At 38.6% G+C, this 17,151-nt stretch overlaps 1 protein-coding gene across 1 annotated transcript; it reads right to left on the bottom strand.

Annotated features, from left to right (window-relative positions):
- Nucleotides 1-1,567: 1,567 nt before the first annotated feature.
- ctsc (cathepsin C) lies at nt 1,568-10,206 on the bottom strand. Its single transcript, XM_085184166.1, has 8 exons — nt 9,802-10,206; nt 9,305-9,450; nt 8,394-8,548; nt 6,797-6,952; nt 5,803-5,921; nt 4,070-4,201; nt 3,246-3,478; nt 1,568-2,723 (listed from the first exon to the last, which is right to left on the bottom strand). Exons 1-8 carry the CDS (start codon nt 9,959-9,961, stop codon nt 2,457-2,459), a joined length of 1,368 nt encoding a protein of 455 aa, XP_085040292.1. The 5' UTR covers nt 9,962-10,206; the 3' UTR covers nt 1,568-2,456.
- Nucleotides 10,207-17,151: the final 6,945 nt, after the last annotated feature.

The raw sequence follows: 17,151 nt of genomic DNA on the forward strand, positions 1-17,151 counted from the left end.
AAAATACTTATTTTTAGCTTTATTTAAATCTGGATATTGTTCTTATTTCAAGAAATCTTAATAAGAAAAAAACACTTACCCCACTGGCAGATAATTTCACTTGTTTTAAGCAAAACTTCACCAAAAATAAGTGTATTTATCTAGTATTAAGGAGGTGGGTTTTTGCAGTGTGTGACTCACGATGGGCAGCTCCAAGCTGGAGAGGCAGCACTGCTCTTATACTAGCTGACTACTACTGCTTGTTTTGTATTTGCAGACTACTTTTTTAGAGAAAAGCAGTCAGCAAAATGTAACCTGCTTTATCAAAATGAAAAAAGATGGGGCCTAACAGTGCCTGCCACAGGTCTGCATTATGTAAACTGAATTATCATTACCGAAACGTCAGCACTGGTGACATTTTTTGGTTTCGCAGCTCGTCGAAGCAGAGCGCAAGAACGGAATGGCCTATATACACTCCCCGGCCACTTTATTAGGTACACGTGTTCATAGGCTCCTTAACCTCATAAGACCCAAACTCTTCCACGGCATTCATTTTTAATTTCTCTTTGATATGTGGGCATATCGGGGCCCGATGAATGTAAAAACAAAGTTTTACCAAATTTTTAAAATTCATTTATTTATTTTTTTATTTTACCTTATTTTTGTTTCTAATAAAAATGAGAGCCACATATGAGGATATTCGTTTAAAATTTTGATAGAACAGTAGCAGTATAATGTCCTCGTAAGTGGATAGCAGGCCCTTGTAGAGCAAAATTGAGTATTTTGGTCTAAATAACCCAAAATGTGATGTCCACATATGTGGACGCCAGGTCCTAGGAGGTTAACACGAATCAGCCAATTGCATGTAAGCAACTCATCGCATTTAGATTTGTAGAAGTGGTCAAGACGACCTACTGAAGTTCAAGTTCAACCTTGAAGCAGATGTGCCACTGCAACATATGTTCATACTGATTGCCACTCCTGTCACCAAAAACAGGAAGAACTGAGGCTATAATTATCACAGACTGACAAGCTGGACAACAGAAAGCTAGAAAATGTTACCTGGTCTGATGACTCATCTCTTCTGCTGCGACATTAAGATGGTAAGGACATAACTCGGTTCCCTACCAGCTGCACATCATTTTAACACCAGTCCATCAGTGTACTGTTGCTGATCATGCCATTCCTTTATGACCTCAGCACATCAATCCCATGACGGCTGCATCCAGGAGGATAAAATGCACCTGAGTTCACTCTGCACAGATGGCCTCCACAGTCACCAGATCTAAACCCAACAGAGACAAATCACTGCATGATCATGTTAATATAGACCAAGGATCTGTCAGCATCTTATTGAGTCTTTGCCATTAAGACTTAAGGCAGTGCTGAAGAGAAGAACCTGGTACTAGCAAGATGTACCTAATAAAGTGACCAGTGGAAGTATTTAAATTTTATATTATGCTTTTTCCAATTATTTTATTTCATTTATAGAAAATTGCATTACATTTTGTCACACACGCAAAAAAATAATTTAAAAACTTCCAAATTGAAATAGAAAGGGGATGGAGGAGGAGTAAGAGGCACTACAATCAGTTGCATCCATTTATTAACTGATCCAGCAATCACAGCTCTCACAGGGAACTCTTAAAAATCATCCAACAGGAAAACATGGCAGTTTTGGTTTCAATGTAGCAAGGACAAAATAGGTTTCAACTCTGTTCAGTGCATTCCTGAGTCAAAGAACAAAACACACATCTGGATTTCCCTTTAAGCGTGACAAGTAAAACTTAGGACATACTGAGACAAGCAGTATGTCCTAATCCAAAGTGGTAGGTACTTGATTTCAAGTACTTACTGGCAGTTAGAGCTTGGATATTCAAAAGGCAGCTAATCAGTCACTGCTTAAATCAGCAAACATAAAAAAGTGGTGGTGTTGGGGAGTGGCATCAAAAGAGCAGCATTACGGTTTCCCTTAAATTAAAAATCCATTTTAAGAGCTGTAAACATGTGTAATTCATACAAACAAAATCTTTCATACCCAAATTCTCAATTTTTACATTTGGGAGCAAAAACTATTTAAAAAAAAAAAAAAATCACAGCAACGTATGAAGTTATGTGGATAACCTACTGTATGCACCGTACTTCCTGATCTGAGAGCTGGCAGTTTATGAAAAATATAAATGAACAATGTTAAGATTTCAGATTGATTTCCCTTTTAAACAAATTGCATATCCATTAGGAAGATTGCCATTACAGCGCAAATCCATAATTTTTCATTTAATTAATCTTGCTCTGCTCATTAGTGCCACCCTGTGACTCAATTCTTTGGTGAAAAGTTATACATTTAGCTTTAAATTGTCAATCTCCAATGCATATGTTGATAAAAACCATGGAATATTTGTGCTTTAAAATCTGTGACTCATAGCCATTGGTTATGTCAATTATCATTGATTATGTCAATTCTGAGGTTTCAGCCTCTACAGTTTAGGTATAGGGTTGGCTGCGACAGCGATGCTCTCGATGGCACACTCGTCATTTCCGCGGCGAATTCGGAAGTAGCCTTCCTCGCCCCAGCCGGTGCCCCAGCTGTTCTTGACAATCCAGTAATTCTGCCCAGTCTTGTGGCAGCGGCCGTACCCCACCAGCAACACGGCATGGTTGGTCAGCTCAAAGGGATTGAATGGGTCTGCAAGGCCAGTGTGGTGGTAGATGCCCTCCTTATAGTTCATGAAGTCAGGATAGACCTGTGAACAGAATGGGATCATTTTATTTTTAACTGGAAAGCAAATACACTCCGATATAAAGGATATAGAGTTCAAGGGGTTGCTGCTCTGCTCATCTCTCTGTCCGCTGGCTTACTTATGTGTTTGGGGTTAAGAAAATAATTTAAACCTGTGCTTAGAAAGATTTAGAAGACAGTTTATATTGAATGTGGTGATTTGAAACAATGCAATTTAGAAAATTCATGAAAATCTGTAACATTCAAAACCCTTAAGAGACATTGCTGAATCGGGTTTTCAGTCAGTGTTTTATAGCTGAGGTGAGCTACCCTCCAAGGACAGCCTCATCCAACACCAAACAAAGTAATAAACTCAAGAAAATGAAATATCTGTGAACAGCAAGTATGATCATTTGATTTTGATCTTCTTTTTTCCCCCCCATTTCAAAAACACTGGTCTGTAGAATTCTTTTTATCTCTTAGTTTATGGTGAGGGTTGAATTTGCATTAACAGATCAAGCCTTAGATCAGGGAGAAGCTGTTGTACCTCGAAAGCTACTGCCATAGGTCCATTCTTGACCAGCTCCAACATCATGGCTGCCTCACTGCAGCCGCCGTAAAAGCCACCAACATAGTTGTATTCTGCTGCGTAAATGCGCCTACAGTTCTGAGGAACACCACACGGAGTGTTCTTTCCTACATATGGAAAGCATGACTCGTCCACAATGCCAAAATCCTGTGTGTACTTCCCAATCAGGTATGGGAACCCGCCATCACAACCTTAAAAATAGGAGGAGAAAAACAAGGTTTGCTTAACATATTAAACCTGTTAAAAACCTTTCAAGGGCAAAACTTAATGTGATCCAAGATGGGGGGGCATTACTGAAAATGCATTAATATGACTTTATAAAGCCACCGATGATACTAAATGCAAAAAGATTCTTCAAAAAAGGAGTTACAGCATTTGCAAAACCTGTAACCAATTTACATTTGACCAGTCTTTTTTTCTGGACCTGTAGACCTCTTCTAACATGGTTGCTCATAGTCTGCACCCTAGAAATCCTTTTGTGATTTCATATACTTTACAGAACATCTTGATCCCACTTTGTACACGCTATTAAAATACTTCAGCAAACAAACAAACAAAAATTCAATACAAACATTTTCCTTTTTTTTTTTTTTTTTTTTTTTTCCCTTCCATCGTTACAGTGTATTGTGATATTCGATATTTACATCGACTAAATATTATTCACTTCACTATGTTTTGTCAATTTTCTACTTGTAGCATAAATGTGCAATAGCCAATAACTGTTTTAATATTAATTGAACTGGGAGTCAAATAACAAACGCACAGATTCACAGTTAGTTTACCTTGAGAGTACTCAGAGCAAGAGACCACTTGTTGAGGGCTGAGGGTGGGAGCGTCGCTGTTGTTGGTGAGGACTCTAATACGAGCTTCCAGCATTCCCATTGTGGCAAAGGAGTAGCAGCTTCCGCATGATGCTGAAACAGAAAATCCAAAATTTCCATTAAGAAAACACTACTATGAAACACAGCAGCACTTCAATAAATCCCAACATTGCAAAACCTGTGATAGTTGTTGTTTTCTCGTTTGGTTTCCAAGCAAACTATGGCAACTTGTAAAGCTACAACGGTCCTAATTTTAACTCTTATACAAACACTTTGTTCCTACAGTATTGGAAAAACGTCTGCTGGTCTAGTTTGTGATGACAAACATTTGTATGACCAAGACAGAAAAATTAAAGCTTTTTCACAGGACTTAATAAATCTGTACTTTGCTAAAATAACATGCACCTGCAATCCTCCAGTGCTGACACGCAAGGGAGATCCAGGTGCAACATTAATAAAGAGTCATAAACGCTCTAACATTAGGAACACTGATCATGTGGGGTGGCTGCAGCTCGAGAGGCAGAGCAGGTCGACCACTAACCAAAAGGTCGGTTGGTCAGAGGGCCTGGTGGCGCTAGTGTCCGGCAGCCTCGCCTCTGTCAGTGGCTAAAATGTAGCTTGCTATCACCGGTGTGTGAATGTGTGTATGAATGGGTGAATGACTGAATGTAGTGCAAAGTGCTTTGGGGTCCTTAGGGACTAAGTAAAGCGCTATACAAATGTTCCTCTACAACACCATTAACTGTACCCACAGATGGAAGACTGCTAACATTTATATGCAATTTTTCAACCAACTAATGTCTACTTCTGGTAAATTCCCAGTGATAAATCAGGCACCTTATAAAATACTGACTGTGTATAATAAATTTTAAAAATACCGGCAGCGGCCGGAGGTAGCACTCAGCCTCCAGCTAGATGCACCCATTGTATAAATTTTTGTATGAATCCATTGTCACCTTGTACTAAAGTTACCACATTCATAAGATTTTCAGAAAACTTGACCTCTGACCTTCACCTTGAGGTCGAGGTCACTGAGATTCAAACTCATCTGAGATATTTAGTAGATACACCTATGTTAGAAATTTGAAAGTCCTATGTCTTTTCGTTCTTGAGTTCTCACATTCACAAACTTGGGTGTCCACGTCACCTGCTCGCCCATCGGGGTGACGACAATACACTAAAACACTGCATTTCAAAGTAATGGGGGCTCTGATTGAGTGTATGGGCACTTTCCTTGCATTGCACCCTCTGCCAGACCACCCACACCAATTTACTTTCAAGCCTGCCAATTTTTGTGAACTGAAATGGAACCTTAAGAATCCACCTGACTTATAACACTGAAGCAGAAAAAGCTCTGCAACTCTGCACAGTGGCTGAGTGCGCTTTGACTGAAACACTTCAACCCTCTCCAGCTCCTTAAACCCCATCCTACAGAGGCCCTCTCAGACACTTAAAGTACTAAGCATGCATAATCTCTCCACTCACACACTAGGCTGTGCAGAAACACAGGAGGAAAGCAGAAAGGACACCCTGGCTTGCAAAGAGGGAAGCAGGGTAGCTGGTGAGCAGTTGTTCAGTGCCTGACTTAGTGACAACTGCTCAAAAGGAAAGGCATGGCTTTGTCTGAATCTGACCCTTTAACTTTTCTATATCGTATTGAGTGAACTTTGTATTAAATTTATTATATTGCGTACCTTGGTTTCTCACAGGGCTAACAAAGTTAACCCCGTCAACCTTTCTCCAGTCCCACTGCTCAGGTAGAGCTGATGCCATCTTAGCTACGTCAGCTTTCACAGGTGCTGGGCGAGCGCGCCTAAAATGTAAAAGGGGGTAATTTTACTTAACACATTTGCACTGAAAAGCAGTCCTATACAAAACCATAACTATGGAAATGTAATGTGTGTAAATCCATATTAAGTAAGATGGATCTGTTAGTCCAAGTGATATTTGTACGAAATATACAACTGATGAATTCCATTCTTCATTGTGGCAGGACATCCTCCCTCTGTGGTAGAGAATTATATACTATTTATGGTGCTTCTTGTAAAGTTTGCCTGCAGGAGAAAAGACTTTACTGACTTATTAAATCATGACAATAAATTCAGCTGGTGTGTTGGAGTCCAAACGACTGCAGGGGTGGAAACTCCCAGGATGGGTTGCTGAATGCTATGGAGGACTGCCACAATGACACACTGAACAGCCTTAGTTTAGTAGTGCTGACCTTTCAAGATAAGGGTGCAGGGACTGTCCACACGTAAATTCAGTTGAGTGTTCTTCTATAGCACCAAATCAAAACAGGAGTGACTTCAAGGAGCTTTATATTTTACATGTTAAAACCCCCGAAATACCAGAGAGAAAACTCCAACAATCAAACAACACCCTTTGACCGAGCACTTGGTGATAGTGGGGAGCAAAAACTCCCTTTTACAGGAAGGGAGTTTTTGCTCTGCCACGACTGGTTGGGAGTGTTGGGAGGAAGACGGGACAAAAGACAAGCAGTCATGGCTTAACTAGACAAAAAACACAAACGTGTACTAACCTTTTTTTTCCCCCTTTTGAAAACACCTCCCAAACAAATCAACAGACTAGCTCCTAATATTGCAAACATATTACCTATGTGTACATCTTTTGTCTGCTTCTATGTCCGGACCCCGGAGTACACAACGGGAAGTGCAAGTAAATACTCACACAGGGATACGAGAGGCAGGCCCGCCTGCTCTGTATTGCAGCTCCTGTAAAGTGTACATCTCATGCTGTGGGTAGGGGGCAGCCTTCCAGGATTTCTGAACAGAGTTGATCACATCAATAAAGTCCATGCTGTGTTTGTAGAGCTTCTGTGGCAGTCTGGAGAAATAATAAAGGTACATTACAATTAATTAGGTACAAATATAAAAGATTTCAAGGAGACTCCTCAGCCCCAAACAGAGAGAGAAACTGACTGAAACAGATCTGAGTGAAATCACAACATGATAGAAAGTTGGTTAAAATGTACAGATTTTATTTATTTATTTTAAATGCACGCATCTGGTAATTAATGCTGAAAAGCAGAAGCAGTATAGTGAAGGGGAAGACCAGACAGCTGTTACAGTCACTGTTCCCCTTTTTCTGACCGCCTCAACACTAAATTGTTAAATAAGGAGGCAATTGACAAAAAGGAAAGGAAACTAGTTAATGCAACGTTGCGCATGTTTGTGTCCATACCTCTGTGGAATTCAACCACATTTTATAAATTTTTATAAGTTTACAATGTTGATCTGATGTTTTTTATTGATTTTTTTTAATACTGTATGGGATGTTGTTGCTCAATAACATTTCAACCAAATATGCATCTTTACTAATTCATAACCTGAATCAATTTGTTTTTTTTTCAATGATGCAGTCAATCAGTGTGGTCTTTTTATGCCACTTCAGCCAAGTTGATTAACTGTAAGTTGCAAAATAAAGAATTGCTGTGTTGGTTGGTTACACAACTCTCAAATAAAGAAAAAAAACAAAACAAAAAAACCCCGGCACTTCCACATACTAGAGCAAGGCAGTGATAAGTGTGGGAAATGATCGATTAAGTTTCAAATCACTCACTTCACAATAGAAGAACCTGTTACCCACAAATAACTACTACTAAGTAAAAAGACATGATCATAAGGATCTTGGCTGTGAGGGGGAAAAAAGGCAATAATTTCCTAATGATTTTTCCACTATATTATATTTGAAAATATTACAATAGTAAAATTGTACTTTTAAATAATGCCTGCTTATTTGCACTAAACTGAATTGAATTTCCAATGGGTGATAAATATTAAATGTAGGTCGGTTAATTTTCACCCCTCAGGGTAAAATTTTTTCAAAATTATTGGTGTCTGCACAGTTGTGCAGGGTTTTCAGGAAGGAAGTTGCATGTTTATATCTTGTTTAAGTTTGGACTTCTTTGGTTGACAGAGTTTTCAGTGACAAACTGTTTTTACTAACAGCAGCTTTAGGGAGTGATTTTACAACGCAGAGTGGAGTCCATTTTCAATGCCGGGTCAAAATAGCTGTACTGGTTTTTAAATCATGTCTCTGCCATACAAAGGTTACTTACAACTCTGAGAATGGTTTGTTATTACTCACCAAAGATGATGACATATCCAATTTATTAGCAATTTTGCTCTTAAAACTTTGAACCATTTGCACACCAATTTTTCTTTCAGCCTCTCAGACAACTTCTTTTTATACCCAATCATCTTAAAGATCTTGTGACAGAAAAAAAAAAAAAAAACAACAAAAAAAGGTTTGTATAGTTATGTACCTGCTGCTGAAGACTGGTTTGTATTCTGTTCGGGGTGGTACTGGATTTACCCTCTTTCCAACAAAGCATGCCCAGTTACGCCCCAGGACATCATGGACCCACCCTGGTAGGGTCTGGTCACAGTAGCTGGTCACCTTAGGACCTTCTTGACTGTACTGAAAGTTTGAAGAGACACGCAGATTAAAGCTGGACATCGTGTGAACAATTCAGTCAAATCGTTCTACTCCAATAAAAAGAACCTTTTTAAAAGCAACTGAATTAAAATCAGATAGTTAAACTAGTATAACTCATATTTAATTAAGTTATTCAGGTAACCGTTGATGTTAAAGTTTGAAAATACAGTACAAGAGTGTTTAGATTAAATTAGATTGTTTAATTACACAGTATAAATCAAGAACCAGACAATGGTCATTAGCGAAGTGGACCACACTTGTGGCTATGACATGTCTCTGAGCTCACTGTCATGTGACTGATAAGAAACACACACACACACACACACACACACACACACACACACACACACACACACACACACACACACACAGCCAAAAGATTCTGAAGTCTGAAACTGATGCTTTTAAATAACATGAAATTCAAAGATTAAATGAGGTAAAGAAAGAGGAAATTGAGACAGAGTTAACTCTTAGATATTTAGATAAAGGTTAACCGACGATTGAAATTCATTTACAGCTCAAGTTCTAATTGCTTTAAATGATGAGTCAAACTTTGACATATCAAGTCTTTTATCACTGGCTTCAGAAAAGAACAGTGCATAAAATACTTAAAAAACAGCACGACTTCAATAATGGTTGGAAAACTCAGCAAGCTGGGAGATTGCATGTGCAGCTCTAACATGGCATGAACTTTAAGACATCACTCAAATCCACAAATTAGTCGCAGCCATCTTTTACCTTGAAGAAGGCAAACCATTTGTACCCATTAATGACCACTTCAAAGCCTTGATTGTAGATGATGGTGAAGAAGCCGGTGTGCCCCAGCTCATCTGTGGCCACAGACAGTTTCTGCAGAGTCACAGTCACAGTGCTCTCACCTACAGCTGTAGAGGAACACGGCACACAATGAAAGGCAGCAAAAATCCCCTGAACAAAGTCGACCTTTAGATTGACTTTATCAACTCTTTACAACAAAGTTAAGCCAAATTTTTGTTGGACCATTTTTACTACTTTCTTTAATGTATGTTTTACTTGTGCAATACTGCAAGTTTTAAAAATACAATTTAAACAAAGTACAACTTCCTGGAACTTAACACATGCCTCATCATAAGACTGTCACATGATTTCCAAAAAGCTAACTATTTTATTTCCTCCTCATGTGACCCCATATTGTGTGACCGTTTGTTTGTTTTGTTTTTTTTTTAGATATGGTGTGCTTTTTTGGGGGGGGTTACCTTCAGCGGAACAGTTCACCGTCTTGTCGTGTCCTCCTTTGGACACCTGGAACACCCATGTTCCCACCAGGTCTTCGTAGGTGCAGTTTGCTGGTGTGTCACTCCAGCATCTCTCAACACAAAGCAGGAACAAACACACGAGCACTCCACTCAGCCTCATCTTCAAACACAGCTAGCTTACCGGACCACACAAATAAAACCTACGCAGTTAGAGCAGCTCCTCTTAAAAAGATAAAAGTTTACCCTGACTAACTGCAAACTGTCCCACTACGATTTGTCTGCGAACCAGTCCCCAAAGAGCTACCTATCCACACTGAAACTTCTGCACAGACGCAGATTTATAACTTGCCGTGTCAAGATAGCGCTCTGCTATCAGCACAATGCGCACGCGCAGATTTAGCTAGCACTACAGCCAATCGGCTAAAGTTAAACAAACATGTTAGTTTTGTTCTTATTTTTAGATCAATGCTAACATATGACACATTCCAGAAACATAAGCTCATCTTCTATCAATGTGACCAACACGCATGGAAGATGTAATTACGCTGTGAGTAGCTTATCGAGACTTTAATACAGCATAATTAGTCTAACAAACAAGGAACTGCTTGCATCTGAATCTCTTGCTCTGAACTGATCTTTGCTTCATAGTCCACTTCTTTAGTTTCGATTTCCTTGTCATATGACCTAGCTAAGAGCATGCGCAGTAGACATTGGAAAGACTAGCGGGGAAAACCACGTGAGTACACAGTTATTTTTGTTGCTAAAAATTGTGCTTTCATAACATTGCTACTTGAATATTAGAAATATGCCAAAAAGATAAGTAATAAAATAAAAGGATGGTAAAAATATTTAAACTACTTAAATCTTTAACACTGACAAGAAATAATATCACAGTTTTAGGATGCGTTCTGTGTTAGAACCTGATTTGTGTTTTGTTTATTGCATTTGTTTTTTTAATTAGGCAGAAAAAAAAACAGTAGTTGATGCATCTTTCTGGTGATTTAATCATAAACATTACTGATTAACCCTCCACCTCCCCCAAAAAGAGTTGTTTAAATATTTTTATTTATTTATTGTAATGGAACACAAAAAATGGTATTTCCTGCCATATAATATAACTCATCTGTGACCCTTTGCTTTTGAGGACACAAAAGGAAGAGGTATATGCTTTTATTGCTGATTATCTGGCATAAACACAAAGTCCAAACTCTTTGAATTTATGTGAGTACACATAAACAAAAAGACAGAGACTCTAAAATGCACAAAGAGCATGAAACCAAAAATACAAAGCAGGCATAGCCAGGGATATACAGCACCGAACAAATGGATTGACAGGACTGTTTATACACACTGGTGGAGGGACTGAACAAACAGCTAAACAAGACACAGTTGAACACAATAAACAACAAGTGAACATAGTAAGGGAATCAAAGCTAGACCAACGGGAAGTAAATCTGAAAGAAGATACAACTGAAAACAAACTCACAAAGTAAAACATAAAATAAGCAAAGGAGACCAATCTTAATCTAAACACAAACACCTGTCAACAAATACAAGAAAGAGAAATACAAAGTTTATAAAAAAATATACTAACTCTGAAAGCTACAGCGAGATCCAATCTGTGAATCCCAGAAAGTGAGGAACTCAAAGAACTAAATAAAGGCCTAGCAAAACATAAAATGAGCAGAAAGCACTGATAAAACTAGTTATTATCTGATATCTCAGAAGTGCTGTTAGAGAATGAGTTAACCAAATTGTGATTCTGAAAAAAAGTGCCTGCCATTAAAAATGCAGATTGGGTACATTTCATAGGATTGTCAAGTCTGCTTAACGCATTTACATTTTATGGCTGCACATACTCGCAGTAAAGTTGGTAAGGTTTAAAAACATCTAATGACAGTTTGATCTCTGGGGTGATCCTAATAAAAAATGCATTGCTCCAGAAAGTCACCCTTTTTTGGTTAATTTATGTCATAAAATCATGTTTATCTTTTATTTCTGCCTTAATTTGAGTCTGTTTTTTTAGTTCTTGTTTGCCTGTTGTGTGTATAAAGGGGTTTCAAACAGTCCCTCAGGTGGGTTTTCACTTGTCTCCAGAGAGGTCAGAGAGTCAGCTCGCCTATTTACATGTTTGTGTGTGGGTGTCACTGTACACTGATAGGCCTGTAGTTAAAGGGGTTAAAATAGCTTATTTTAGCTAGCAGGCACTTAAGGGAAGTGCTGGAGGCTTTGATCACCATAGTAACCGTGACATAAACTGATTCATCTCCTTGACAGACCATAATAAGCACTCATCTGAAGAAAGGACTGAAGAGGTATTAGTCATGCACTCTCATTAGTGCCATTGCACTGTGTTTGTGTGTGAGTGTGTTTGTGCGTGTTACTGAGGGCTCATGTGTACGCTATCACATTTATGGGCCCATGTGCGGTGGTGCATACCAGTGTGTTTGTGTGCATGTGCTCCTATGCAATAACGCAAATGGAGGAGCAGGAAGAAGAGAGACGGAGGGATGATGTTTCGAATGTTAACAGCCTGATCCCACTGAGCTGCCTCTGAGAGTGACTCATTGAAAGTCGTGTTTCAATCTTGATATTGTTCTCGCTTCCCCTGGCAGGAAATTAAAACTCAAGTGACTTAGAGTTCTGCTTTATTGGCACCCACAAATTTGTTCTCTGCTTGCTTGGTTTCCTCGCTCCCTCGATCATGTTTTTTCTTCTTTTGCCATGCTTTCACGGTCTCTGTATGTTGCTCTCAGTCTCCCATCCGCTGGCTGCTGCTCTACATGCTTCGTGCTTGTGTGCGTTCATTTAAAAAAAAAAAATTCCAGTGTATTTCCTGATTCCCTGATTTTCTTTTTGACTACAGAATATCATAAAAAATAGAATTAATAAACAATAATTTAGTTCATTTGAAATCTGCCTCACTTGCAAGTGTGTGTATTAACAGGTACGCAGCATGCGTGAGCCTATGCATGCCTCGAGCTAAACCTTTCATCACATTCCCTGCACTGTTTCTCACAGACCTACTTTTTAAAAAAAATTACTGTAAAAGTTGACACTAAATTTATGCAAATATACACTCTGAAATGTAATGTTTGGTCCAGTTCTCAGTTGAGAATGGTTAAGTCATTTCTGAAGCTGTTTAGTACCTGATGACATCTAAATAGAGTTTCCCTAATTTATATATATATAAATAATTTATATATATGTAGGGATATATATTTCCCTAATTTATATATATGCTGTTTGAACGCTATTAGGCTACTAATGTTGCTTGTGTTACCGCTGTTTTAGTTCCACTTGATGGGAGCTTGATGATAATTTGATCAGCTAAGAGGGTTTTACTATTTATATTGTGCCTAATAGCGTCTCTTAGCAGAAGCTTAGAGCTGCTTTTGTGCGTTGATACCGAGTCACAAAAAGGATGCAAGAAAAGTATTTCATTAACTCGGAGGTGTGGGTGGAGCCTCTCCCATCACAGAGTGGGGTTAGCTTTTTAGGCCTGGTGGTGTTAATGTTAAGTTCTTTGCATTTAGATTGCAAGTCCTGTGGAGTGGCTTGACAATCAGTTACCACACCTACACACAAAAGCAGGTTACCACCTTCCTAGTGCATATGTCCATGCCCACACATGCATATGCTTAGCAAATGTCTGTATGTACAAGCACAGACATGAACACGCTATCATGACACCCTGCCCACATAGATTTCATGTGGGGACCATCTGACTAAGCCGAAACCACAAAATGTCACTACTTCTTCTGCTTTTGGCTTATTGCTTTTAGAGGGTCCAACAGCAGATCATCTGCCTCTATCTCACCCTATCACTAGCGTCCTCCTCAGTCACGCCACCCCTCTGCATGTCCTCCTACACCACATCCATGAAACCTCTTTGAGATGTTCCTCTTTTCCTCCTGCCTATCTGTCTGTTTGTCAGCAGTCTAGTGTTGACAGTTTTTTTGTGACAGTATCTGAGTTGGCTAAGCATTTGACCTTGACTGTCACTGTTAACTCTCAAGATCAAAGTTGGCCTTGAAAAATTTTTCAAGAGCTGTACAACATGGTTTTTATTTTTCAATATGACATCAAAATAAAGTTTCACAAAATCCCGCACGGCATGAATAGATCTTAAAATCGCAAGGTTTTTTTTACAACTTAAGAAGCCAAAGATTTCAGCTAATTCTGCTCCAATCATATGGGTAAAGATAATACAATACACAGTTTTGGTATATAACGCTTCAAGGTCGTAGGTCAAAGGTCATGGTCACATGAATTATGGAAAAGCTTTAGTTTGTTTCCATTGGGGACATAAACACTTTGTTTCTTTGAGTTTTTAAAACATGATTTTTTTTCAATAAAATATTATGCGGCACTCAAAGATTAATACACTACACTAGATTTCCACATTACAAAGGTTTACTTCAGTTTCAGTGTAGCTTTGTTTCTAATGTTATCCTTGTCTCTCCAAATCAAATATACTAAGAACACTGATTACAGTAAATTTAGGTTTTGCTGCTTTACTAAAATTTATTTATTTGTTTATGTTGCTTTTAATGTCATGCCCAAACTAATGCACTTACTGTACTCCAAGTTTATTAACACTATGTTATTAATAATGGTGTCGTGTAGTGGTTTACACATTCCCCTAACTTGTGAAAGATCCCCTGGTCGAGACCTGGAGGAGACACAAATCCTTTGGGGGTTGCTTCAGGAACCCCCACAGCCATCCACTGTGGAGACTCCCTGTGAATAGGAGAGCAGCTAAAATATAGTAATATAGAAAATAATACAGGCTCTCACGGGCATGACAGCATCCTGTTTTTGCATCTGTATGTCTGTATGTCTCAAATTTCATTTTTTATTACTTATTCTTTTATTTACTTATTACTTGTAATTATTGTAAACACATATAAGAGCATCTCAAGCAGCTTATAGAAGGAAATGTTCATGATAGTTTTTTAAAAGCATCTTTGACTGAGCGGAGCACACAAATGTTTTTGCTGTCATATTACGCACATGCCTCAGCCTAAACTGCCTCCATTGTAAAACAAGCCATAATCTATTTTTTTGGCCATTTTCATTTGCCCATTTTTTGTATTTTGGCCGTTATTATTATTGCCTTTTCATCCCATCCATTTACACAAATAGCAAGCCATTTGCAGCAATTTGGAAATTTCATTTTGGAGACAGCAATTTCTACGCTAAGAGGCCAAGAGAGAAGGAAAGAAAAAGAGAGTGAAGAAGAGTGACAGAAGGAAATACAGAGGACAAAACTGGGCAGATCTGGAGGAGATTTTGAGAAAGAATGAAAGGTGGCAGGGTAATTTCATTGCCTTGACCTGCATGCCTTCAGTTAAATGAATAAAATGTTTTTGGAGGCTGATTCATAGCTGCACTGTGTCACTTAGCCATCCTGGCTGCTATGTGACACTGAAGGATATGGAAGGGGAAGCAAATATCACAGAAGCTGTCAAGGTGCTGTCTAGCAGCTTCCACTGTTTGTGTTCAAAATTAATGCCAGTCTCACAAACTGTTCAGTACGGTGGCCCCTAGAGACAAAGCACGTACAAACTCCAAAACACTTGCAAACTCCAAAACACATGCAAACTCCAAAACACTTGCAAACTCCAAAACACATGCAAACGCCAAAACACTTGCAAACTCCAAAACACATGCAAACTCCAAAACACATGCAAACTCCAAAACACATGCAAACTCCAAAACACTTGCAAACTCCAAAACACATGCAAACCCCAAAGCACATGCAAATTCCAAAACACAACGGAAGTGCTCCAGGACGCTAGGGGCAGTGTTGAGCTCGATTTGCAAAATAAACGGCAAGTTTGTCTGTATGGGACGGTCTAGTCTCTGTCGCGCTTCCCAGGTTGCCTAGCAACCATGATACTAACCGCTGGAAACGTGTCATACAACTTTGTTTGACAGAAATGAAGGAAAACATATTTTGTTCATTTGTTTGTTTGTTTCTACAAGAGCTTTGTGTGATTTGATAAGTATCTGAGGTTGAGACCACAGGACAGTAAAACATGGTTTTTTGGGCTTCATTTCTGTACTGAACAGTCATTTAAGATTAGTTAGTAATAACAATTAGCTAATGTTGTTCATGAGACTAAAGTCATATCACTTTGGTAATGTAAATATAATATGGCCAATATTATAGTTATTATATTAATCATTATTAGCTATTACAGCAGTGAACATGAACTCTGTGTCAAATACTGAGCCACAGTACAGATTCAAGTTGCAGTTATTTATAGGTCTTATCACCTTAAATCTTCACTCAAAGACAAGTATCTTGACAGTGCATATATAGGTGTATCATATATAAGAGAGAAATGTTGTTCCTTCAGTATGTTGGCATTACTAAATTTGGCTCATTGCTTACATACGTGTGTAAAAAGAAATTATATGAGCTGTGATAACTGTTTCTGATAAAATGAAGAGTAGACTGATATATTGAATATTCCTTTATTGGGTGAGAAAATCAGACCATGTCATAACTGCTTTAAGTCATACAGAATAGATATCAGAGCCTTAAACAGGCTGACTTCTGCTAAATGGGTCAAACTGGGCAGAAAGTATACAAAACACATAGCATCATTATAGAATATGATGTAACACTATAGATCAACTTACCTCAGAATATATAAAGCATATAAACAATTACAGCAATATGATGCAACAAACACAGCACTGCTACTAATCCAAAATACTCAAAGCTTCATAGAACTGAAACAAACATTTATTTTTAGGTCCATTCAGCTGCTGATACATACTTTAGGTTTCTGAATATTAAACTTGTTTCTTCCTTTCATAGTGTGTAACTTGAAGGCCCTGAGTACTTTCTCCCACACTGCAAACACTGGAATGATAAAATTATTTGAACATTACCTAATAAGACTGATTCAGGACAGACAATTAGTTATGTTAAACTTTCCTAGCAGTCCTTCACAAACAGGGAACAGTCTGTCTATTCTCTCCATCTGTCAGCTGCTGCTGGCTCTTCCTCCTCCTCTTCCTCACACACTGCTGAGTCCTGGTGGATCATCAGGGGTGCAAAGCCTCACAGATGATGTGCAGCAGTGAGTCCCTCAGTCTGTCCTCACTCTGGACACTTGCAGTTGTCACACATGGAAATCAAATGCGTGATAAGCTGCAGGATTCAAACACAAATGTAACTTATAAATACATGTTCATACTTTTATTACACAATCAGAGAGAAAGAAAAAGAGAGAGAGTGCAGGACAGACAGACAGGTGACAGCCTCATGTGTATACACTGCTACAAAACAGCACAAAAGAAGGAGGATTGTGTTATTACGAAACAAGAAGA

The sequence above is a fragment of the Neolamprologus multifasciatus genome, chromosome 14 (genome assembly GCF_963576455.1).
Source record: "Neolamprologus multifasciatus chromosome 14, fNeoMul1.2, whole genome shotgun sequence".
Classification (NCBI taxonomy): Eukaryota; Metazoa; Chordata; class Actinopteri; order Cichliformes; family Cichlidae; genus Neolamprologus; species Neolamprologus multifasciatus.

What these genes read in the sequence shown, in the direction of transcription:
- ctsc (XM_085184166.1), bottom strand. Translation starts at nt 9,961, where the DNA reads ATGAGGCTGAGTGGAGTGCTCGTGTGTTTGTTCCTGCTTTGTGTTGAG. An exon ending in GGTGAACTGTTCCGCTGAAG is followed by an intron (nt 9,451 to 9,801) that starts GTAACCCCCCCC and finishes GTTCCTCTACAG; the next exon opens with CTGTAGGTGAGAGCACTGTG. An exon ending in TAGCCCTGTGAGAAACCAAG is followed by an intron (nt 4,202 to 5,802) that starts GTACGCAATATA and finishes TTTCTGTTTCAG; the next exon opens with CATCATGCGGAAGCTGCTAC.